This window comes from Pelecanus crispus, chromosome 3 (assembly GCF_030463565.1).
Source record: "Pelecanus crispus isolate bPelCri1 chromosome 3, bPelCri1.pri, whole genome shotgun sequence".
NCBI lineage: Eukaryota > Metazoa > Chordata > Aves > Pelecaniformes > Pelecanidae > Pelecanus > Pelecanus crispus.
Window position 1 is genome coordinate 56,866,308 of NC_134645.1, and position 25,171 is coordinate 56,891,478.

Sequence of the window (25,171 nt, forward strand, 5' to 3'; positions counted from 1 at the left end):
ATCAGTGCTATGACACACAGACAACTTAAATTTCTTTAACTAAAAATGAAAGTAGACAGGTGTTTTTATTATCGTGGCCCTGGTGTTACAAAGTAAATGCAATGTAAATTTTGTGTATGTGTATTTATGTGTAGGTGTCCGTAGAGGATCGCCTTAAACAGTTACAGGAGGCGCACCGAGATTTTGGGCCTGCATCACAGCACTTTCTTTCCAGTAAGTTCTTTGAATTAATAGATGTACGTGAGATATGACGGCTTTCTCAAACACCGACTGCTCTTTGCTCCAAGTTTCCCTATAGCTTGAGGAACAGGAAGTTCCTTTTCCATGTTGTTATCTAGGTTTTTGTAGGAGTGTTTCATCTTCATAACTCCACTGACATTCTCACTGGCGTGCTTCCCTTGGGGATCACTGTAATATCTTGCTGAGTTATGGTTACGCCCCTGGGTGCTTTATTCTTTGTCCTCTGTTTTCTGCAAGGTCTGACCTGTGGCTGTTCCAGAATCTTTGTGTGTTCATAACCACATCTTCTAACTGCTACCTCTTTCCTCAGTTTCCTTTTGCTTCCAGACTTGCTGGGATAACACAAAGGAAGAGCTGCCTGGATATTTTTTTTTTTTTTTTTTTTTTATTAAAGGCTTCATGTCATGCATTCCTGGAACTTCAAATAAAGGGGTGGGGAAAGCAAACCTGCATCACTTCCTCTTGAGACCCATCCTTGCATCTTTTTCTATTTAGTGAAAATTTTAGAGATGTAAGCCTACATTTACTACATAAAATCTCCCATTTACTAAGAGGGCAAAAGCAAATGCTTTTGCTCCCTCGTTCTCATTTGACTTACTTGCTACAGATAGATAGGTTGTGATATCAAGAATCCATGTTGATTTGCTGACGTTCTAGCCTATCTGCAATCATCAGAGCTCATGATACAAAGTGTTAACCCAGTCAGCTCTCTGGTTTTTAACTGGGGGCTTCAATAATAAAGATAAAATTATTGCAGGAGTTGAGAAGCGAACATAAAAATGAGCAGCTCTGTCCCAGAGATTGTCAAGTGCTGTATGTCACTGTATAGCTAAACAGCTAATATGACTTAAAACAATAAAGAAATCTTGATTTCTTCTTGAGTTACGTGACAACCATGTTCTTATTTTAAATTGACAATTAATTTTTCAGTAAACATCATAATAAACAAATGCAGTATATTTAAAATGTTACAGCTGTTATGCGAAATAACGATTCCTGGAGCTACTTTGTCCTTTTTTTTAAATTGACAGAACAAACAAACAACTTCAAAAGTATGTGATTTTAAAAAAAAAAGACCAAAACCAACATTAGAAGTATTGCGTAGTGTTGTCACACTGATTTTGTAGCCCTTCCAATCTCAAACTTGTAACCTTGACCTGGACAGTACACCTATGTAATAATTTGTTAAAAAGAATATAGACAGAGTGGTATCTTTGGCATGGTTGAAAAATGCCAGATTAAGTCTTTGGGAGAGTAGTCAGTCTAGTCTGTGTAATTAAAACAGACTAGGAAGCAACACAGAGAAGATGCAGTTTTCCCTATTCTAGCTGGTTTGAGAAGTTCCTGACTTCACTTCTGTGTCACTGTTAAGACTGTTCACCTCTCCTCACCTAGACCAATGCAAATGTTCAGGTGACTGATTCGGGGGGAAAAAAAAAAAAGAAAAAAAAAAAAAAATCAGTGAAAGAGTCCACATGTAAAACAAGGAATCCTGCCAGGCAAGGTTGGCTGGTTTTGTTTGCCTTGACCTGGATCATTTCCTTGATTTTGCTTACGGCATGCCACAACAAATAATTGCATTCACAAGACTGAGTGGTGAACTGGCTTTGTTGCTGGATAAAACATTCATAGAATTATGTCCAAAGAGACTATGCAGTGCCTTATCAGCATGCCTCAGCCTTGCTTAGGGCATCTTCTCCAGGCTTAAGGGGACATTCAGTTTACATTACATACAAAAGTCAAAAAGGGAGAGTTTCCAGAATGCGTGTTGGTAGATACCACAAAGAGCTATAGCCAAGTACCACAGTCCTGCAAAACCAAATAATATGCAGTTATCCATTTAAATTATTTGTTAAAAACAACCTCCTTCCCCACAAAAATGACATCAAAAACATCTCAAAAAAAAAATGTTTTAAGAGCTTTAACTAGACACAGTTACAGAACTTAATACCTATAACTTATATAAAGTCTGTTAAATGAAAGTCAGGGACAGTAACTTCAAAAGGAAAGTAATAAAAAACCCCATTAAATCTGGGAAAATGAAGGTTTTATCCTGACAGGTTGAAGTAGTGCATATTCTAAATCAAATTTGTCAAACCTTTTTAGCAGCCATAAATTACTTCTAACTGTGAGGAACAACTGGAGCGGTAGTCTGAATAAAATAACCTCAAACTCCTAAAACTGAGATTATGATATGTATGTCTCACGCAAATCTTTATCACCAAAGTTGCCCTTCTGAATTAGAGGGGAGGTTTTTATCTGTGCTTATTTGACAGCAGCTATTTCAAATTTACCTCACCTACCTGTTGCTCTTCCTCCAAATCCTAACGAGACCATAGCTTGCCATCGCACCATTTTCAGCTGACTAGCTCCCAGTTGTCATTTAATCAGTAAATTGTGCTGACAAAACGCCTATTTCTATCTGTTCATCAGATTCATAGAATCATAGAATAGCCCAGGTTGGAAGGGACCTCAAAAGATCATCTGGTCCAACCTTTCATGGGAAACGGAGCCTAGATGAGATTACCTAGCACCCTGATTTCAGCCCCCTTAATCCAGTGATTTCACCTCTGCAGTGGCTAGTAACGTTTCTCTACTAAAAAGACACAGTGCAGTGTTTAATACTGCTGTTGGGGTTCTTGGAACACCAATTACATGGACTCACCCAGCCCATTGCTAAGAAAGTGCTTCAGAATTTTTTTGAAGACTAGCAAACCGTATGACATTGGCCCTTCCTAAAATGTCCTGCAGTAGGAGGCTGAGGTAAAGCAGTATCAGTAGGCCAATACAATCTATGATCCCTCTCTTTGCTGAGCTATTTTCTGCCTCCCATCAGTGTTAGGCAGTATTTGATTGCTCTTTTTTTCAGTGCTTTTGAGATGGAATGTAAGCTCCTTGCAAGTTAGTTACCGAACAGTAAATTTTACACATCCCTAATATGGATAAAGATGAAGAATCCTTATGATCCATTACTCTTTCCAAAAAACCTGTTTTGCTGTCTCCTGCCTTTAGAAACAATAACTTGTTTTATCTGTACTTCATTTATTTTCTAAGGCCCAGGATCCACTCCCCTCTGTTGTGTTTCTTGTATGCTTTCTTAGAAGAATCCAAGAACATCCATGGAGCGCTGCCTCCACATGTTCCCTAACAAATAGCCTAGGTCTTCAAGTGGCACGCTCAACACATCCCTTGAGTGGTGTCCGGCCTTACTATTATCTGCAGGCCTGCTAGTGAGTGCCAGAATCGATGACTACTCTGTTCAGTTTTCATCGAGAAACTGATTTTAATAAAAGAATGGGAATTTCATTTTCCAGAGTTTCGTGTAGCAGAGAACTGGCAACGTTTTTAGAAAGGTTGTTCCCAAATAAATAGAGTATGACTTGGTCCATAATAATTAACAATTTCATTTATTATGTTGTTTAGTCCGTATCTGTGTCAGTGCAGAATATCGATAGTCTGTCATAGCACAGAAATTGTGCCTAAGCAAACTGTGGCCAGATTTTTCTTCTTAGCTGACATAATTAGCGTAGTAGTACTGGAACTGTCATAGGTGCCAAATTGCAACATTAAAGAATGAAACTTTAAAGCTGATGGCCACCTTCACCTATCTGGTTGATTTTTTTTTTCTCTTTTTTTCAGAGTTATGAATGCTTAAGGATTATTTTTTAATTAACTACCTCTATTTGAGCATTTAGCATTACTATGTTTTTTCTTTACCAGGTAACTACCTACCTCTTTATTGCAAATGTTATTTTCTTCTTTACATAGTGATACGGAATTTTCTCTTTTTTGTCCAGTGAATAATGTGGTTTACTTCATTCCTGTAGTTTCCCAAATATTCTTCCCAGTTAATCTGTCTTTCAGTACAGGTCAAGTACTGAAAATAAATTATAAGCCATAAAATTTTGTGTGGTCCAGGAAGAGGTCACAGCCATTAAACTGCTCAGGGAACAGCTGGCTGGGAGCAGGGTGAGACCTGCCTCTCTGGAGCAGCACCAGCCTATGGGGGTTACATGGCTGGTAAGTCTTTGCTGCAGCCTGAGATGTCTTAGGGGAAGAGAGAGTTACTTTCAGATGGATTTTTTTTCCAAAGAGTGATGAGCTCTAAAGTGGGCCACGCTTGCAGAAAATCATATTAATTGAAAGTTTAATTATTTGAGATACGATGTGGATCAAAGCTGTGTCTCGTTTTACCGGGTTTTTAAACAGGGGTGTTAGCCCCTAAGAGTAGGCACTCTGTCTTGGAAGTGTTGACATATGTGTACAGTACAAATCCATCCCATTGTGATGATGAGTCATTCCTACCTGTTCTTTCAATCTCTGCTCCTACAGTGAATCTAGTGAAGTGAGTTTCTTGTATGATAAAACCCTAATTAACCAGGCACTGGTCTGGTAATTTCTGGTAGGACATATGCGTACCTATGGTTCTTCAGTAAATGGCTACTTTTTAAGTTGTGCACCAGCAGTCCTGTTGGCCTGAACACTTTTTCCCCTTTTATCTCTGGGTATCTTTAGATAAGCAGAGTTGTAGTGTCATGTATGACTTCATGCCTTTTGCAGCTCAGTGTGCTGAAGGCTTCTTGATGTTATGGATGATATCTGTTGATGTATCAGACTTGCATAAATTCTTCAGAGATTACCACTGTTCAGCAAGGAGTGCAAAGACATGTTTTAATGCCTTTTTTTGTTGGTCATACAGTGTTAATCAATATTAATTTGAGTTGCAAGTAGGAGCTAAGGCTTGTAACTAATAATAAGGTTGATATTTCTCCTTTTTGTTCTGTTGCAGAGCATTAGTTATAGTACTGGAAGCATTTATTTTCAAAGATTAAACTGGTAATAATTCTGTGGAGGTAGGAAAACCAGTGTCTCCATTTTCCCCAGATGGATAGCTTGCTTGCTCAGAATTTATTATCCTTCTTTGAAGTAGAATCACCACATGTGTTTTATTTCCAGCTTGGCATCAAATAAAGATAGTTAGATTTTTTTTTTGACAGGTGCATTCTAATAATTACCTTCTCTTTATTTCCTCAGCCTCAGTACAGTTTCCGTGGCAGAGATCTGTTTCACATAACAAAGTGCCCTATTATATCAAGTAAGTTTGCCTTGATTCTTTTTTCCTTAAGCGTAACAGAGGGTCTTATCACCATAACCTGGCAGAAAAACATAGGTACTAAGTAGTAACTAGAAATGTTATCAAGAGTTTCTCTAGTGTTATGTTGCATATACTGTATATTTTCATGTTTATTGCTTTGCATACTGTATAATTTAGAAATATGTAAAAAGAAATCAATGACAAACACTATCTAAAAACCCCACTTGAACAGATAGGAAACAGCAGAGATACTCTGGTGTAATACAGTATCAGTATTCAAACTAGGCTTGTTGTTATGTGTGTGGCTCATCCAGAGTATTAACTGCAGAGTAAAGGGAAAAAAGCTAAATACGTAATGTATTTAAAAATGCAAAGTTTATAACCTATAGCAGAACAGTGGTTACTAATATCTATTACAGAGCCCATTCATCATTTTGTGCAAAATTCCTTCAGAAATAGACACATGTTGATTGTCCTTCTGTCATTTTCTTTACTTTATGGAAGTTTTTATAGTGCTTGATACTTATGTTAATGTAAAATTAACATAAATATTGACAAAAATTGTACAAATACCTTGGTTACCAAGAGGAATGGTTGAGATATTTATTTTGAAAATAATAAATACTTACTTATGGAGTTATGAAGATTTTGATGTGTTCTACTCAGAGCAATCCTTAACTTGGGTTTTCTCATTCCATCAGCATTTATTTATGTAGTATTTGCCAATACTTTAAAGGTCAAAGATTGCAGCTTTGAGAGAAGGATAGCTTTTTCTAGAGAGGTAAATGAAATTTTAAGGAGGTACAGTGTATAGTACGCCAGACCCAGAGTAGTTAATTTTAGGCTGAAGGGAATCTGTGTTAAAACGTTATCAGTTTGAGTTGGAAAAAAAGTAGTTTTTTTCTTAAGTCTGTAGGATGGCTATGAATTGGACCTACAGATAATTAATTCTAAAAGAACATCAGTGAGAACTTTGTACTATCACATATTGCTCTGTCATAAATCTGAGAGCCACATTTTGTGTTTCAAACAATTTATGAGTGCTTGAGAGCTTTGAAAAACAGGTAACGGTAAATCTATGTCAGTCAAACCTGTTGTCATCATTCTTGAGGTGTGAGGGTTGTTTTTAAACTGTGATATGAAGATTAATTTTTTTAAAGGGTCAGGGTAGGTAACTAGAAAAAGGAAAAACCTACTGTGAAGATCCTTGAATTCTCTATAAAAGCATTTGTGCCTCTGCTGAGAAGTTTTGCAGGAGGCAACAGAAAGCTGTGACATGCTGGAGGAGAGGTTCCTCCCTCAGCCCCAAGTGGAAGAGGAGAGGGCAGAGGTTGGGTGCAGAGACACACTGGCTGCCCGGACTTGGGCAGCAGTGCAATTAAAATGATCACACCTACAGCAGTAATTCAAAGAAGACGCTGAAGTATCAAACTACAGAGAGCAAGAGGAAAACTACCCTGAAACAGTCTTTTTTTCTTATGGGTATGTCCTTAGTGGGTGTTGAAAGATGGCAGTTCACATTCCTGCTCTACCTGATCAGAGCTGGTAGCTGAAGTTGGGAGTGTTTACCAGCTGGGAGTTGGCCTGTGGAAGGGTCTTTGGAACTCCCAGGTACATTCAGAGTTGGAGGCTAGAGATAGCATGGATAGATAGTCCTACCACCACAACAGGTGGAACAGACTAAGATTAAAGCTTCTGATCTGTGCTGAGCAAAGCAAAGATTTTTAACTTGAATATTTCACGTGCATATCCTTTTTTCATACTTCATTATACATTTTTTTGAGTTTCTGGTCATCTCCCTTGCTCCACCTCAGCCAGAGGTCAGTTTTTGAGAAATCTTTTTTTCTCATGACTAGTTTGGAAGAAAGTAAGTCTTTCCAGTGTGTGCACTAGGTGCAATCCTGCAAGTACACAACTTGGTGGCAAAGTATCCACTGATACTGTGGGCTTGCTGTGATAGTAGTGTGTTGGTTGCCCTGGAGTTAGATTGGGGAACGAAGCCAGTCAGGGCTGAGAAACAAACCCTGGCATGTCTCAGGAATTGTTTTAATGGTCTTGCACAGGAAGTTTGATGAAGGGGCAGAAGTGTAGGGCAAGTTCTCTGAGGGTCAAGGTCTTTATAGAAGCAGAGACCACTGTTTTATTTTGAGGATGGCTTTAATGAAGTCAACAGAATTAACTACTGCAGCTCAAGACTTTTCCAGTAATCTTTCCCTACTTTCAACATGATACATACTGCTGAAGCAATGTCATGATTCTTGTGTCTTGAAAGAGAAGAATAATGTTACATGTAACCAGTAGGATTTATTTATTTTAAAAAGCTTGAGGAGGAATACTGAATTTCAGTAGCTCCACAGTCTGACAAGCAGACTGACCTTGGCAGTTTCCTTCATTTCTTGTTGCTTACTGATCTAAACTTCAATGTAGGCAGCAGCAGCTAGATAAAACACAGAGCTGTGGAAAATAAAGCAGAAAAGAGCTGATTCTGAACTTCATTTGCTTTGGTATGATCAGGCTGGAGAATACTCTTAGCTTCAAATATTCTTTTAAATCTTCATCTATTCCCTAATTTCAGATATAAAGAAGAGAGGAAAATGATGCTGACAAAAAACCTATTTGATGAGTGATTAAATGAGCTTTTGTAGTGCAATTCAAGAGAACAGTCAACAGGATTTAATGGTGGTTGTTTACATAGAAAGAAATTCTGGGAAAGAGGCAAAGATTCAGTTAATTTTCTTACTTTTTTGTTTAATTGTACTAACCTGTTTGAATGAGGTGCCTTTGATATAAAACAGCATGAGTAGGAGGAACAGTTATGATGAGTGTCAGTAAGTCTATCATTCGACAGCAATTATATTTACTGTTTTTATAGCAAGACTTATATGTTCAGAGAGACAGTTTAAGGTACCAGTTGTTCATTTTATGGAGCAAGGGAGAAGAACTGCAGAAGAAGGAGAATAAACCTATGATTCAGTGATTGGTGGCTGAAAAATGAGAATTTTTTAAAATTAATTTTGAAAGGGAAATAAATGCTAATTGGAATCAGGCTACTTTAATTCTGAATAAGAACATACACTCTTCTTAGGCAACCATAAATTCATACCTTCATTTCAGTTGCTTTTTGTGAGTATCCTTGAATGAGAAATGTAAAATATTCACAAGTGACATAGCTGTAGATGATGATGTAGTTGTACCTCTGTTAAGACGAGTATTTAAAAAAAATACAATACTGCACTCTTCGCAATGTTATTGCACATGGAGAATTGAGTTTAAAAAAAAAATTAGGGAACTGCAGCTGAGAAGGCAGGAGGGAGCACTTGAGGTAGCCATAAATCTGTAAGGAGAGTGTCAAAATGATGCAAAACGTCTGTATTTTCAGATGAGCAGCATGTATTCTATTTGTTTCCTGATGCCAGAGGTAACTTGCACTTATATGCAGAGAGAAGTGCCTCAGAAAAAGAGGTCCTTAGTGTGCCAGCACACCATGGTGGCTTTGGAGTGCAGTTTGTTCTCCCCACACTATTTACTAATGGCTGGCATGTCCACCCTTTCTGGGTTTGTAACAGAAGCATGTGAAAGATTAAAAAGCCAGTGTACAAACTCCTCTGCCCCGTAAGTTCAGAAAGAGGCAGTCTGGGTTAGGGGCATTTTGGAAAGGACTGACTGTTCTGCTTGGCTGGAAGAAGGATTTATAATTCATTGAGCCCAGGTTTATCAAGGTGTGTTGCGCCCTGGGCTATGGCAGATACTTGGTTGAACTGAACCTACACACGTGGTTTAGCCTGTCTCTTTTCTTCTCTTCAATTGTCTTAGTATGTAAACCAAATTTGCCAAATGCCTTTGCCTCTGTTGATGTGATTTTATTTAGTCCTTTTTGCCTCCTGTTTGATTTTTTTTCTTAATGACAATTGATAGAAGTTTCTGTATTTCTGTAGCCTCAGTCTTCTCTGTCGCAGTGGAATTTAGTCAACGAAAATTTGAATTTGTAAAATCACAATGCTGTTAAAAGAAAGTTTAGTCTTTCATAGCTTATAAAAGAGAATGGGACTAATGAGCAGTATGGAGGGGGATACAGCACAGCAGGCACAGTATTTACTAATGCACTTTGGGTAATAAAAGTGTGAAGTTTGGACAAAAGGTTTGGCAAACTTGCCATTGAATATCTATTTCATAGGTTGGTTTGCAAAGGTTTGAAATTTAAGAAGGAGAGTTTTCTGCTGTTGTTCATTTATAACTATTTGAATCACACAAATAAGACATGCTTGGCCTCTAACAGAAAATGAAAAAAATAAAGCCTGTATTACATAGCACTTCAATAAAAATACTCTAAAGAGAAACAGAAGAATAAAGGAGACACTATGTATGATCATTAAACATCTTTGAGGAATACACAATGAACTGAAAGGAATGTGCAGAAAACATAATTACCCTGGCATTTCTCACTGTTGTTCTTTTAACTGTAATTTAAGTGTTCTTCGGCTGTGTACCTTTCAATGCTATAAATTATTAGATTTATTAGATTTTATTAGATTAGTACTGTGCAGAGAAAACAAAAGGGTAATACAGAAAGGGTCACAGTGAGTTTAATGTCATGCAGGGCATTACATAGGGAGAGCAATTTCTTGGTGTAATCATTAAATTAATATCAAACTCCATATTCACCTTGTTACTTTTCTGTAATCCTGCAAAGAGGTTGGCATCACCACTCTTAAAAATCCCATTTTATCACCTCCTATATCATGGTCAACTTTATGGGGGACAGGAATAAAATGCTTTCTGCTTCTCCATTTTTTTTCAAGACTCTTCAGGAAGTCTTTCCTGATGTTTGTTTTATGTCTGTATGGGGAAGAGAGGGAGAACTAATGGAACTGGGAAATGTAACTTTTTTCTTGTTCTAGCTATATCCATAATCCCATTCTTAGAAGTATTAAGAAGTATTTCCCTTAGAAGGGAAAATAAAATACAATTTGCAGAATGAGATCATACAGGATTCAGGTTTTGAGACTTTCTTCAATTACCAGTTCCTGTGCTGGTCTTCGTTTTCTGTTAAAGAAATGCAGTAGTACATTTTCTCTGGAGGGATTTCAGAGTATCTGCATATAAATTGCTCCACCAACCTCTAATATACATTACCCTTGCAATGCATTTCACCACAAAACAGTGTTTTCTGATGGGCTTAAAAAAAGAAAATATACAGGATCTAGATAAAGCAGCATGACATATTTATAAAGTGGGGATGATGTTATGCCATTTGAAATTTGGCAAGGGCAGCAGAGTCAGAGTTCTGAGTGCTGTTGATTCATTTAGTGATCAGTAAAGATCCTGGTTTCAGTTAATGTTTTGTGAAAATGACTACAGGATCAGAAAGCTATTAACATAATACCAGAGTACTGTTCCAGTGTCTGCTCTTGTGGTGTTTGCCAGTGATTATGAACACAGACATAGGCCTTGTCTGTGCTAAGAAATGATAAAAAACCCACAAACCTGTCTCTAGTTTTCTTTTTGGAGACAAAAAGCTAAAAAAGAACAAATTGAATTTTTTTTTGCAACTCCGTGGCAGCTGGAAACTCCTGGAGATGTAGAACTTACTCCATTCATTTCAACAGGACTGTTCTCTTATTTCTAAAGATCATAAGTTAAATAACATGCTGTTTCTCAGCTCTTAATTTACAACCAGGAAGTGTTTTAAACAAGGATTATCTTTGCCAATTATAATTAGAAAGCTGCCAGCAAACATAATGGATAAGAAACAGATTGTAAAGGTAAATGGTTGTCATTTAAGCTTTAGAGCACTTCATTAATATGTTGGTTTTTTTTTTAAATTTGGAATATTTTATGTTTATAATGTTTATTTTTAGTTAGTGAAATTTATACAAATGCATTTAGACTTTTTAAATTACACTGTTTTGTCATATAATCTTTTCATGGATGCGTATTTGGCTGCGTGCCTTATATTGTGTCAGTAAGTTTTGGCAGAAGACACCTGGGAGACACTCTCAATAACTCAGTATTTTGATACTAACCAAAAAAATAACACTGAATTAATTCTCTTGTGGCTCAGTCAGTGAAATGCTTTTAACACTTCCCTGACTTGATCCATGTGGGAACATGTAGCATGTTCAGACCACTTGTGTTACTGTCCTGTAGACCAGCTCATTTCTGTCATAGCAGAAATCCCTTCTTAATGCCACCCACTGTGCAGAATGAAATCTCGTAACTTCAGCTCCTGTAGACCTTAAAAAGTTCTTTTTATCCAGTGCCATCGACATGCAAGATGAATAATGAGCCCAACTGTTGTTCACTTTTACTCAATGTAAATACTGCCTCACTCTACAAGTAGTTCTTCCTGAAGCTAGTGGAGTACTTGCAAGAGAAGGTGCTCCTTGGTGTGAGTGTCACTGCGACCTGGGACAGAACTGCCACAGTAGTTGTAGCAGAGAGGGAAGACTCTGTAGATTTGTTTGCTCTTGGTTAAATGCTTGTTTTGAGTCTTTTCAGAAGTTCAGTGAGATGACTAAAAATTATAAACTTCTCATGTTTTCACAAGTTATCAGGTAAAATTAATTTTTTTTCCATCTAACTTCAGCATCATTCCAAATTTAGATTTCCATTAACTTCTCTGCAGGCTTAGTTTTCCGTCATTGGGGGTTACAGATTATTTTCTATAGAAAAATACAGAAAATGGCATTTCTTCGCATTCTTAGCAGATAGTTGCTAGCAGAACTGAATTTTCTGAAGACTTCCACTTGTGTCTCTGTGGTGAAAACAATCCGTCCAATTCTACCTAACTGCCTTCTGGCACTTACCAGAAGTTATGGCCTCCAGAGGAATCAAGTTGGGAGTTCTTTTCATGATGTAGTAAAATCATTTTGCCTGGAAATCTTCAGAAAATGACTGGAGCACTTCTGTGAGTGAATTGCATACTGCTTTAGTTGCTTACCTTGTTTTAGCAACTCTGGTAATTAGCAACTTAGCAATTTCTGGTCCTCTGCTCTAAGGATGACTTCTTTCACGTATACATGTAAAATAAATACAAAGAAATTGTATAATCTTTTGTTTATCAGTTTCCTTGTTCTTGTACGTCTGATGTCTTGTATGTTATTTGTGTTTACTCAGCAAGGTATCAGAGAAGCAGGGGAACATCCAAGTCTGCTTTTACTTGCTGGGAAATAACTGGCAGGCAATTGTAACTGCAGGATTGAGGGGTTGGGCTAGATGACCTCTAAAGGTCCCTTCCAACCCAAAGTATTCTATGATTCTATGATACAGAAATTTTGGATATCTCCTTCACTTTTTTCTGCTTCGTGTTAAGCACACACAAAATAGAAAAAATAACATAATTTTTGCATGGTATGTTGTCATGATTAAAGTAGGTTTTAGTCTTTCAGATAAAACTGCTACTGAAACAATGTACTTAAAGCATACAGTTTCAATAATGAAACTGTTGTTTGTTCTTAAATCTTGGAAACCTGATTTAAGGAAAAAGCTTGATTGGTAATATAAGATCTTATTCATTGCACATGGGTTATAAATTACTTGGAAGCTGGAATTGCAATTAGATCTGCCCACATCCTAATTAAGCATTACAGATGTGTACTGGAGTATATCAGTATATTTCCAGAGAGGGGGGAAACCAAAGAATTATCAAAGTATTTATCTTTTTTTTTCTTCTTTTTTTAAATAAAAAAAGAGAAAAGGTCTCTTTGGACCTAGCAAAATTTAACAATTTGCTGCAAGACAAGAAGAATTTCAAATTAGCTTCTGCTATCGATCCATTGTTGTTTCTGTAGAGAGGCATTTGCTGCTAATAAACCTTTGTACTTCTGCAGTGCTTCCCAGGTGAGATCCTTGCAGCACCCCACAAGTAGGGAATGGATTTCTTCATGGAAACATTTTTTTTAATGCCAGGAGATGATGAACTCAGAAAAAAAGGCTATGATTCAGCAAAGTTTTTACCACCACAGCTACTCTTAACATGATAGTTTCTTCCAAGGCAGTAAACAGGATTTGACTTGGCTAAATTACATGTTGTTTACATGCAGTGTTTGTACTAATATTTTAGCATTTAAAACAGACTGATATGTATTTTTATATATACATATATTTAAAGTGTCTGTCACAGTACTGCCACCTACCTTTACTTTTGACGTAGAAGTCTGAAGGTGTTTGAGTTAAGAGCCTTTTCTCAGAAAATCCTAAGAAAACCTTTTCACTTATGATTTTGACAGTAAAATCACCAGTCTTGGTCCTTTTTTTGTTGTTGTTTGTTTGTGGTCTGTTTTCTTGGGGTCCCGTCCCCTCCCCTGTCTTGGTCAGGGGAGTTGAGGTGAAGCAATTTCCTTAAAACAAGCTTTATTAAACTGATCACATATTGGATCAATTTCTGTGGGCAGTTGCAATGCGTTTTGTTAACAGAAATCAATTCTAAATGTTTCACATGATAATGATGGCATCCTGCTTTACACGACAGTGCAGGTACAGGACAGGGCAGCTTCAGGACCAGTTTTGAGGTTATTTAGTAAGTTGATCAGTACAAGTCATTGTATTATATTTTCTGTTCCTGTTTACTGAAGTTGTATATGTTGTTCTTTCCAACATACTGTAGGCGGTTTTCTTATACCAGGGTTTTTGAGAATGCTGGACAGTCAGTTGCCTTTACCTTGGCACAGCACCAAACCCAAATACATTCTTTTTTGTTGTTGTTGGCTTCATGATTATTTATTAGTGTGCCCCTTCCAGGGAAATAATTGTCAAGCTACTTGGTTTTGAAATGGCTTTTCTGGACAAGGATAACCATAGTGCTGTTTTAAAAGTGTCTTTCTAGAAACTGCAAAAACTGATTTAGATATTGGTGTGCCTTAGCTTTGGATTTCAGCATATCAGAGCCTTGACCACCTCATTCAGAATCTGAAACATGAACGTAATTCATGTGATATTATTATAAAACTGAAACTAAATAAAAGTTTCAGTTCAGGAAAATGTGTTTAGATGTAAAGATATACTTCAGTATTCTCTGAATTGGGGAGGGTTTACTATAGTATTTCAGAGTCAGTCAAGGTTAACAGAAGATTTTTTTTTTATTGCATGTTGTATAAATCTCTCTTGTTTAAATGTAATCATGTGCAGGGCTTTTCTCTCAGTTGTCTCCTAGGGAATAATCACAAAGAGGGAAAAAAAGAATTATACCTACTGTATTAATAGGAAATACATATTTTGTCTTCCATGGGAAACACCTTACAAAGTTGTGATGGTGCCGATATACAAATGAGACCCATGGCAGAGAGAGTTAAACCTAAAGACAGAGAGAAGCTGACTGCGGAGACCTAGACCAGACTCAAAGCTGGAAAGATCACACTGGTTAAGTGGGGATCATATCCCCTGTGCAGAGACCCAATGCATGTTGCTTCCACTAGTGTATCTCAAAGGGTAATGTAAAGAAAGGCCCTCAGCACTTACTTTGTTTGGAACCTGCCACCCCTTTGTGGTACCTGTCCTGTCTCTGTAGGTCGTTGTAGGAGGGACCTTCTATCCCATTTATTTTGCATCACTTAGTGTAAAAGGGTTCATTCTTGGTTGGTTTGTCAATTAAAAAAAAAAAAAAACCAAAAACCAATGATGATAAATTATTGAGCACCCACTGAGGTACAGCCAGTTTATATATACCAACTGAAGCTAGCCCGTTACATTTAGTGGCAAAGTGCTGTTTAAAGTCATTATTTACAACCAAGTACACCTGTATGTGGGAAAAAAAAAAAAAAAGGTGTGCACGTTAAAAATTTTTAAATAGAAACAAAGGTGAAATAAGTGGTATTCTCTGCTCATTATTGTTAGATTTGCTAACCTAGCATCATTTCATTTTCATTATTAACTTATAAAGGGAGTGCTATGATCTTTTTAACACAACTTCTCTAGTTTTCTTACAAATCTAATTCAAATGTAAATACTCTGTGAGGCAAGAATGTGCAATCATTCCAGCAATTAATATTCAGAAATAGAAGTAAAATGTGGCTTGTAGAAGGGAATTGGAGATTTTGGTAGACCTGACATAATACACATCTTGACCTCTATGGCTGCATACCTGAAACCTCGATGATTTGAAACAGCAGTACTAAATGGTGGATTAAGCGATGCTGCCTATTGTATTTCTCTTCTGTGAGCACTAGTGTAGAACACACCCCCTAAATGAAGATACCTATTGATCGGGTGTGCAAAGAGTGATCAGGCTTTCCATTAAATACATTAACAGGTAAAGTTTAAAATTGTTGTGTGTGTTCTGATACATGTGTTCAGATATGCAATGAAATCTGAAATAAAACATCGATGCTTTTTAATTTTAAAGTGTTTTTACAAATATTTTTATTGTGCTACAGCAGCAGGAAGTTTTGCATTTTTACCTTATTAGTGTGCCTCAGCTTCAGGATCACAGTTCAACTGATACATTCACGCTTAGAATCAAAAGTAAATACTGTTAAATATGGGTGGGCTGTTGTCAAACTTTGTGATTAAAAAATCAAGAAGCTGAGTGGCACAGATCAAGTATTTTAATTAGAGCTGAGGGATTTCTTGCCACTTAAACACAAAAATCAGAATATCTTTGGGTTTTTGTCCTTTGCATTGTGTGTGTATGTGTGTTGCCCGAAACTTTGATTACCTCATTCCTTTGCAGTCATGAGACACAGACAACCTGTTGGGATCATCCTAAAATGACTGATCTCTTCCAGTCCTTAGGTGAGTGCATTTCTTAAAATAAACCATTAAGTGATGTTCATTCCATGAGTAAAAGCCTGCATTTGTCTGCCGACCATGTCTGAGTTGCCATGAACTGTGTGTAACAGAGCATTTCCCGCTTTGCAAGGAGATGCTTTGCAAGAAACCTACTGCCTTGATCACGTCATGTTTATTGCCTTTCAGTAATTTTAAGTCTGAACAATATGCTCTGACTCTATGCTTTAATGCAGTATCTTGTTTATTTCTTTTAAATCCATGAGGGATTGTCCAATGATGCAGGCTATCTGCGTGTTTAAAGCAGGATGCTGGTCTGCAGGGAACTAATTTTTGTAATAAATTAGAACAGCTATGCTATCAGTAAAGGCTAGACCATATTATGGTGCAACAGTTCAATATGCTCTGCTAACATTTACATATACTGTGAAATCTCCCTTTCTAAGGAGCGAAAGGGGAAAATACTGTTAAGTGAGAAAACATGTTACTGTACCCATCAGTTTCTGAAATAGAGCTTGTGGCTATCTGACTGTCCCTTTCAAAGCACTGTTTACAAAGTCATGGCATAGAATTATGGCTTAAAAAGACATTTTTTTTCTCTGTTACTGTGACCTTTGCTGCCATCTGTTTCCTGTATGTTGTCTGATGGAGTTGTAAATTATTTGAGAAACATACTATGTTTGAGCACTTGTCTGGAAACTACTTAACACTGCATAATATGTATGTAAAACTCTATTATATGTATGTTTGTTACATACGCCAAGATAGTGGCAGGATTTCTGGTGTTCCAATCTCTGAAGGCCCTGGATTGTCAGAGTCAGGAGGCTTTCCCTGCAGGTGGATTGGACTGAGGTCCCAACTTCTCAGTTTGTTTTATTTGTTCTGACATATCCTATTAATTCATTGCAGAGAAGAGAAGAGATATCAGACTTCTTTCAAAATGTGAAAATTTATATGTAAAAGAAACTTACGGACTCTCTTTTTAGGGCTGCTCATATTTCTGTTCTGCTGTTTCAGCTGACTTGAACAATGTACGCTTCTCTGCCTACCGTACGGCCATCAAAATCCGAAGACTGCAGAAAGCACTGTGCTGTGAGTTTGGCCTTTGAGACAAATTGTTTCTCTACAGTACTTGGGGAAGGGAGGGTCAGCTCAAGTTTTACAACATTAATTTACAACAAAGGACCAGATATATCCTTGACAGATTGTCAACCAACAAAATGACAGGAGGAATTGCCAAAAGTAGGTATCATTATTGCAAAATAAATCAAATCAATTAATGAAAAAAGGGGTGCAGCAGGTAAGTTGAAATGGTATGTCCGCTAAGAATACTTTGAGAAGTGTTTGACTATTGCATACTGTTCCTAATACAAGCTGATACAAACCAATGTGAAATGGTGTGAGCTAAAATCCTGACCTTTGACATAAACTCAGATATTTTATTATATTTTAGAGAGTTCTATTCCATTTGTGTGTTTACTGCTGCTAGATATAACTTTGAAAATATTCCTCTCTCTCAGAGAGAATATCTTGCTGTGTGAATTCCAGTTAAAGAGGAGTTCAGGCCGCTCAAAGTGTGAGAGGAAAGGATACAGATCTGTATGGCTGGTTATAGGTAGTTGGTATTGCTGTACATTTTAATCACGAGAAGCTACTAGGACAAAACAAACTACTATTATTAGCAATAATAGTATGTGCATATATAGTGGGGGTGTGGGGAAGGGTCTTAAATTTAGATAGGAAATAACAATGCATTTAATATGCACATTGGATATTCTGCCCAGACCTGTGTTGGCATTTGTCCCTGTTCTTAAACAATCTAATAAGCAGTCCACTCTGAAGAGCGCATAGATTTTATCAGCAGGAAAGGATAGGTGTCTAATGAGTAGGCTCAGTGGTCTAAACTACGTTACTTCCAAGGTTCATGTTTGTATCTCCAATTTTCTGCACTATGTTTGCTAGGTATTTAAAAAAGCATTTGATATTATATCACACTTATGGTTTAATTCAGCAGCAAGTTGCATGACTACCATGTTCAAAGTTTAGCAGCCTCAGAAGTGATGTATCAGGAGGTCTTGTCCTGGCCTGTGGACTTGGGACTTCTCTGAGTCACACAGCAAGTACCACACTGCAGTTCTGGTCTCTTGCCTGAGTCTCCTATGCAAAGAAAACTCCGAGTACTCTTTGAAGTCATCCTGCCACTGGTATTTCTGCATTGTCGTTGAGAATCAGGATGAGAAGAAGAAAGATGGTACTTCCTTGGGGGAGCTGGGCTAGCTTGTAACTGCTCAATGTTTATTTTAGAGAAATGGGATTGAACTAATTGTTTAACATAATACATAAATGGCTTACATTATAGAGAGAGGCAAGACATGAAGATAAGGAAGATAACTGAAAGGGTAAAAAGCTTAGAAGGAAGTGAGATTTTGTGAGAAGGCAGAGAAGAGAGGGTGTGTGGAAGAAAACTAGCTGAAACATAGGACTGGGGAGATTAAGGTGTACAAAAAAAAAGGAGTGCAAAAAATTCTGTTGTAGAGATGATGAGAATGTGAATTTTAAAAATTATTAGGACTATGAATGGAAAAGAAAATATATAAAAACATACATTTACTGGAAAGAAAATAGGGTGAAGTAGAAAAAAAAATAGAAACTAGACAATTTTGGAAGGAGATGTGAGTTGCGAATGAGTGTGAAGGTCACAGATTTTAGACCTTTCGAAAGGTCTTGGCAACAGCTGGTATAAAAATGTACAACATTACCAAATTTTCTTGTTTAAACTCAGGAGTCCTTGCTGTGGAAGGACTTTTCAGCCCTGAAGGGTGTACAGTACTGCAGTCTGAGTAGGAACACAAGAAGGGCAAAGCCATCCTAAAGATGCAAGCAAAGGAAGGAGTTGCGCAAAGCAGGGTCCCTTCCCACCCTCCAGGTGGTTAGTTTTCCTTCCAGCCTACAAGACAGCAGTCTGATCTTGGCAGTAGCTTCTTGGTTGGACTTCAGATATGCATTATACCAGATGAAGCTGTGCCTGAAATACTAGCTAGAGTGCATCTATGCCAGAAAGCGGGAGTGCATCTGTGCAACAGCACAGGCTCTTGGGAGTACCTCTTGCCACTTCTTCATATGCTATGCTGCCTTCTCACAGAATTTCAAATCAAGTTTGTGATCTTGGGTTCAAGGTCTTACATTTGGGAAAAAGCAGAACCTGTCCTTTGAAAGATTGTCTGATGGTATTCAAAGAAAAACTGTATTTCTTTGGCACAGCCTAGAGCTTCTATGTGCAAGAGATATGGTCCCACCCAAGGCTATAGTTTCATCTCCCAGCAAGATTAAAGAGTATGCATCAACATGTACCTAAAAACCAAAAGCAAAGCAAGAAACCAGAAACCAAACTAAAATTCTCCTTGTGCATGCTGCTCCCCAGGGAAGAGTGAAAAAACAGACTGTACATGATAGATGCTGATAATGCTGCCTATTACTCACAGGCATACAGATTGTCTAGCGACCTGTATAGAACAAACTTAACTTTCATTACTTCTAATAAGCTTTGAGGAGGAATATACTTCCTGCTCTTGCTTTTTACTGCAAAATATATCAATTTCTGTAAAAACTGCAATGGTTAGCTCTCCTCAGTCACAGATTTCAAAAGCGCATTCCTATCGAAGATTGTTTCCAGCTTCTGGGGAGGGAGGTGGAAGGAGGACAGAGGGGAGTTTGAAGAAGAGGATATTCCAGTTTGGAACAGCCAGGAGTAAAACTGTCATCTCTACAGATCCAATCTGCCTTATTATTTATGAAGCTGTTTGCTTGCTCCATCTCTCTGCCTCATGGGAGGAGGCAACAGCAAAAAAATCTTTGTCTTTACTACGTGCACATTTGACAAAGGAGTGTTGTAATTTGTGAGAACACAACATTGTGGGTTTTTAAGAAAGACATTGCAGGTTATCCACAAAGCTAAATGCTACAAGAATTTTCTGTCTCTGAACAAGAACTCATTATGATCAGGCACAATTTTAAGACCACCTTCAAAAATATAGTCAGTGCTGTTCCTTTTGTCATTGTTTGCTTGGCTGATTATTTCTTGCCAGAGAACAGGTCAAATTCCCTTTGACTGTGATGATTCTTGGCCTGATTCTGTCCCATGAATGACCACTGAGATAGCCAAAACACAGCACCTCCTCTCTGAGGAAGGGGAGAGAATCTAGAATTCTTTTCTTGACTTTTATTTGTTAGTGGTTTTGTTTTGAGGTAGGGAAAGAGTCATCTTCTGTGCCCCTGCTATTCATTCTCTGGCCTGAGTTAGTTTAGTCTTCCATTGTATTTCCTGTAATTTTAACTGTGGGTGGTTTTTAAAGGTGTTGGGATGCAGGAAGCTTCAGAAAGGCTTATGTGCTAAGGCAAAGAAAATGTCAAAACAAATCACTAGAAAATGAGGTCATTGTAAACTGTAAAACGTGACAAATTGCTGTCACAGCCACAGTGTGTGTATAACTGCAAAGGCCTTTTTGGTGAGAACTGAAGGACACAGCTGGAGCAGGATGCACAGTCCTGCTTGCACCTGATAGATTTTGACTTTGCAGTGAGGATGGGTAATACAGTATTAGTGCTATACAAGCAGGTTCAGGAGTACATAATTTGAGAACTGCGGTTTGGAAAACTTCGCTGATGCCAAATCCCTCTTCTGTCTTTGGTCTTTGTAAGTGTCAAAAAACCATGGTTCTGGGGAAGTTATTCCCTACTACTCCCCCCACCCTCCTTTAGAAGCAGGAAAGTAGAGTCATGTTTCATCTTGTTCTGTTTTTTTGGAAGGTAGATTCCTGCAGAGACTAATATATGTGTGTATGTACCTATGTATATTTATTTTGCAGGAAGCTAAGAAATGTTGCAGGTTGGAAAGAACAAATTCTTAGCTTCTCTGTCTCAGATTATGTGAGACGTACTGAGAGCAGTTTCCCACTGTAGCAGAAGAATGGGGCCAGAGAGAATATCCTGTATTGCAGTTGTACTGGGCAGCTGGGCAGCACCAGACCCTGACTATAATATTTTATTCTGGTGCAGCAATACTTCAGCTCATTTTCAAGAAATTATATTGCCCCAGATACTGAAGTATAGTACTGGAAGGGAAAAAGGGAACAAAACCACCATATATATTCGGAATTCTGTCACTGAGCTCCTCTAGGTGATTTAAATTTTATGAATGCTAATAGGAATATCAACCACACAAGGCTAAGGAACAAACATTAAGGCACACTGGACTCAAAGTGAGAGCCATGTAGACTTTCCTCAACCATCCAGTCTTTTGCAGGAACTGCTATAATTCACAAGGTCTTTCTAGTACAAAAGCTCCATAGCAATGCCTGCCTATGTTCTGCGGGGTTACAGCAGCCTCAAATTTGCCATTAGCAGCTGCATGTCATTACTTGCTCCTGAGTCACTCACTCACATCTGCTTGAACTGTGCTCAGTGACGTGGTTTCTGTTTATAGTTTTCCTTTGGGAAAGTCTCCTCACAGCAGAAAGGAAAGAAATGACCCTTGTGTCCGTTTGTTAGTTAACAGCAGGATTGGTCGTTCAGCACATTTGAGCAGACGCAGAATGGTACTGCAAAAATGCACTGAAATCTGTGTACAGTAGGCTTCATGCCAGCAATGACATGTGAGTCTCAGGTTAGCTTTTCCCCATCTGCATAAACACATATTTAAAAACTTTCAGAAATTGAAATGGAATGAGAAAATAATCCCTCTTTACATCAGCCCAATGCAGGAGTGCTGCTAGTGGGTAGACCTTATGACAGCAGGATAACTGCCTGTACCCAAAGTTCATTCAGCCAGGTGAGTTCTGAAGTAAGCAGGGATGGAAGTAATTTCCTCTGGTTATTCTCCATGAATGGTGTCATCCAAAAGTGTAAGTTTTGCCTAATTTGCATTAGTACAGCAGCAGAGTTTCCTTTTAGTATGAAAATACTGAAAGTACCTCTCCTGATTCCCTCTAGAATCATTTGGCAGGAATGTGAATGTGAGATCTTAATGCCAGCAGATCAAGACATGAAGTTAGCAGGCTTACTCCAGTGTCTGTTGAATTGCTGTTTTCAGTGCAAGGATGGTTATGCTAAGCCAAGCCCAAAGGCAACAGCTTTCTGGCATTCCAAATCATTCCAAGTTTTCAATGGCTTTAAAAAGGGCAGGTTTTGGGTGCTGTCCAGCTGTTTTAGGAAGATGCTTGCCTGCTTTTAGCCAACTGTTAAGTACATTACAAAAACAGGTTGAAAAAAAATACCACCGCCAAACTGGTTGCAATAATTTTGAGGGTTTTTTTTCCCCTCTGTCGGTCATGAAGGAAAAGCATAAAAAGTGGCCATGTCTCCTGAGTGCAATATTTATGTGATTGGATAGCATGTTACAGTTTTGCACCTGGCTTCACCCCCCTCCCTCCACCCCTCAAAAGAATAGTCTGTGTTGCATTGTGGTGTGGTATTTTTTGGTTTTGTTTTGGTTTTAAATATGCCTCTGAGCCTTTTCCAGTGTATTACATATTTTGCAGCTACTGTAGAAGATTATTCTGCAGTGTACTGCCAAATACTTTGGCTATCTCAGGTCAAACTAGTGGCAAGATATTTTGCTGCAATTAGCAGTCTGCCTGTTTGGGTATGTGGCTGGCATTTGTTTGCATACCCAAGAGGTGGGCTTTTAGAAAAAAAGAAAAAGAAAACAAAAAGCAAACAAACATAAAACCCCTGCAAGCCTGATGCTGTAGAGTTAGAACAGAATGTACAGATGTCAGTGAGGGAGAGAAAAAGTAAGGGCTGTGAGGTACTGTTTCTCATTTTACAGTGATGCTAGAAAGGGTAGATTGAGGAAATGGGATTGGGAATGTAACCTTCTTTTGGCCTATAGCCTTATCTTTTGGTAGATGCTCATTGACAGAATTGCTCATAATGGTTAGTGTTGTCTTGCTCCTGCTTTTTTCTGCTGTACTTATTTTCCAGCCCAAGCTAGACTTACCTGATTTGCACAGGCTGCCCTTCTGTGGTCCTTATTTAACATTGTCGGTGCAGAGCAATTTACAACACATCTGAGATTGTCATGTTTAATTTCCTTTGAGAGATGACGTTTATAGTGTAAATGTGTTACTGGCTCTCCAGAAGTAGCTCTGTATAAGCTCAGAATATACTTCAACTTCATGTTGTATATGCTGTAGCAAGCATACTGTTATATTGCAGCTATTTCTTTTGCTAAAGTCCTCACTTCTGTCAAAAAATGTCGCTGAGGATTATACTACCCTTTGACTTACATTATTCTTCCTTCTTTTACACCAAAATAAGTTTCCTCTTTTCCACTTTGTTTTGCAAAAGGAATTAGAAGAACTCATTGACAGCTTCTTATTTTCACCATACAATACCCAGATTTTCACAATTGCAATCACATTTCTGTGGTTTTGGGGGCAAAACCCTTGTCATCTTTAGGATATCCATAGCATCACCAGCTACTTATAGAAAGCATGCTGTAATAAAGGAGATCAAATTATTTTTCATCAAAGCGTAGCATTTTGTGTTCTGGAAAACGACAATAATTTCCCTGTGTCCCTCCCTGCTTTCTTTTAAGCCTTAATTTAGCAACTGCTGTTCAGTTAATCAGGCCTCAGTACATTCCTACTGCATTTAAGAGAACATTGTTACCTAAGTATTTGCTTTGCTTTGTATTTAATCAAAAGTGACAGTCGTTTAATGGATTTCTGCTTTATGGTAAATTTGAAGAATCCTCTAAGCCTACTGGACTCCCAGCGTGCATACATCTGAAGTTAGGGTCCTCTAATTACACAGACTACTTCAGTGGCTTTTTAAATGTTCTTCTGAGCTGTGCAGAATCATTACGGTGTTTTTCTTGATTCTGTTTTTTTAAATATATACTACCAAAATGGTGTTGACTTCTCACAGAGAACAGTTTTTCACTAAAATGTTACTAAATGAAAGCTACTCCTTGGCTAATTGTCTGCAGTGTTTGCTATAAAAAGCACATGAACAAGTATTGTGAATGCTATGCTTGGGCATCTATAGTCACGCTTCTTTTTTTTTTTTTTTTTTTTAATCACCTGTTGTTAGTGGACCTGTTGGATCTGAACACAACTAGTGAAATTTTCAAACAGCATAAGTTGAGTCAAAATGACCAGCTGATTGGTGTCCAGGATGTGATCAGCTGTCTCACTACCATCTACAGTGGACTTGAAGAGAAACACAAAGATATGGTGAACGTTCCTCTCTGTGTTGACATGTGTCTTAACTGGCTACTGAATGTATATGATAGGTAAGTAACAAGTCTTTATTCACAGTGTGTACCCCAGGGATTTAATGTGGTATTAACAAAGTATAAACCATGGAGGCAGAATTGGTAATTTTTGCACATATGACTTAACAAAAATGCTAGACTTACAGGACTGTTGTATATTTTTTCTGAGTTACTTTCTTGAGGAAGTGTCCATGATAATAGAAAAACGATAAAGCCTTAAGAAGTTCTTTAATAACAAGTTGTATCTTTTGATATTTTTGTCTCAGTAAAGAAAGTGCAGTTGCTTGCAATGAGATGTTTCTTATGCTGTCCTGCTCAGATACACTGAACTAACATTACACTGCTTTTATACTACTACCAAAGAAGCATTGAAAGGATTTCAAGAAATGTGTATCTGGATAGACAACTGGATATGCTGCTTTAACTGTGTTCCTACTGTAAATGTTCCAAATTGCCCAGATTGTTTGCCATTCGTACCAGATCCTATTTCTGCTGCAGGTGGGGACGGTTTTGTTGTTTATTTTATGCTTAGTTACTTGCATTCCGTAATCCTGTCTGAGCTCCCTGTGCTGAATCCTCTGTCCAGCGGTGGTTGTTCCAATCTCGGCGCTAAAGCCTGTCTGATTCTGGAGGGTCAGCAGTGTCCTGGGCTCACTTCCAGCAGGTGCAACGCCTGCCTTGTACCAATTCTGCGTGCTGGTGCTGTGTCATCCACCTGCCCTGGGCCTGGCAGCAAAGCTGTGTTTCCCCAGTGGATTGTGAGCTTGCCTCAAGAATGTTTCAGGATGCTTACAGTAAGAGCTTGTGGGTTTATTTAAGTGCAAACCTGCTGTTTT

The 25,171-nt window shown here is 38.0% G+C and overlaps 1 protein-coding gene across 1 annotated transcript in view; it reads left to right on the forward strand.

The window, feature by feature from the left end:
- The window catches only part of UTRN (utrophin), a 408,114-nt gene that overhangs the window by 323,103 nt on the left and 59,840 nt on the right, over window positions 1-25,171 (forward strand). Inside the window, exons 57-61 of the mRNA XM_075707799.1 lie at window positions 135-213; window positions 5,275-5,335; window positions 16,002-16,063; window positions 17,075-17,149; window positions 24,152-24,353. Of these exons, the coding sequence (XP_075563914.1) occupies window positions 135-213; window positions 5,275-5,335; window positions 16,002-16,063; window positions 17,075-17,149; window positions 24,152-24,353 (479 nt within the window). The remainder of the gene's footprint in view (window positions 1-134; window positions 214-5,274; window positions 5,336-16,001; window positions 16,064-17,074; window positions 17,150-24,151; window positions 24,354-25,171) is intronic.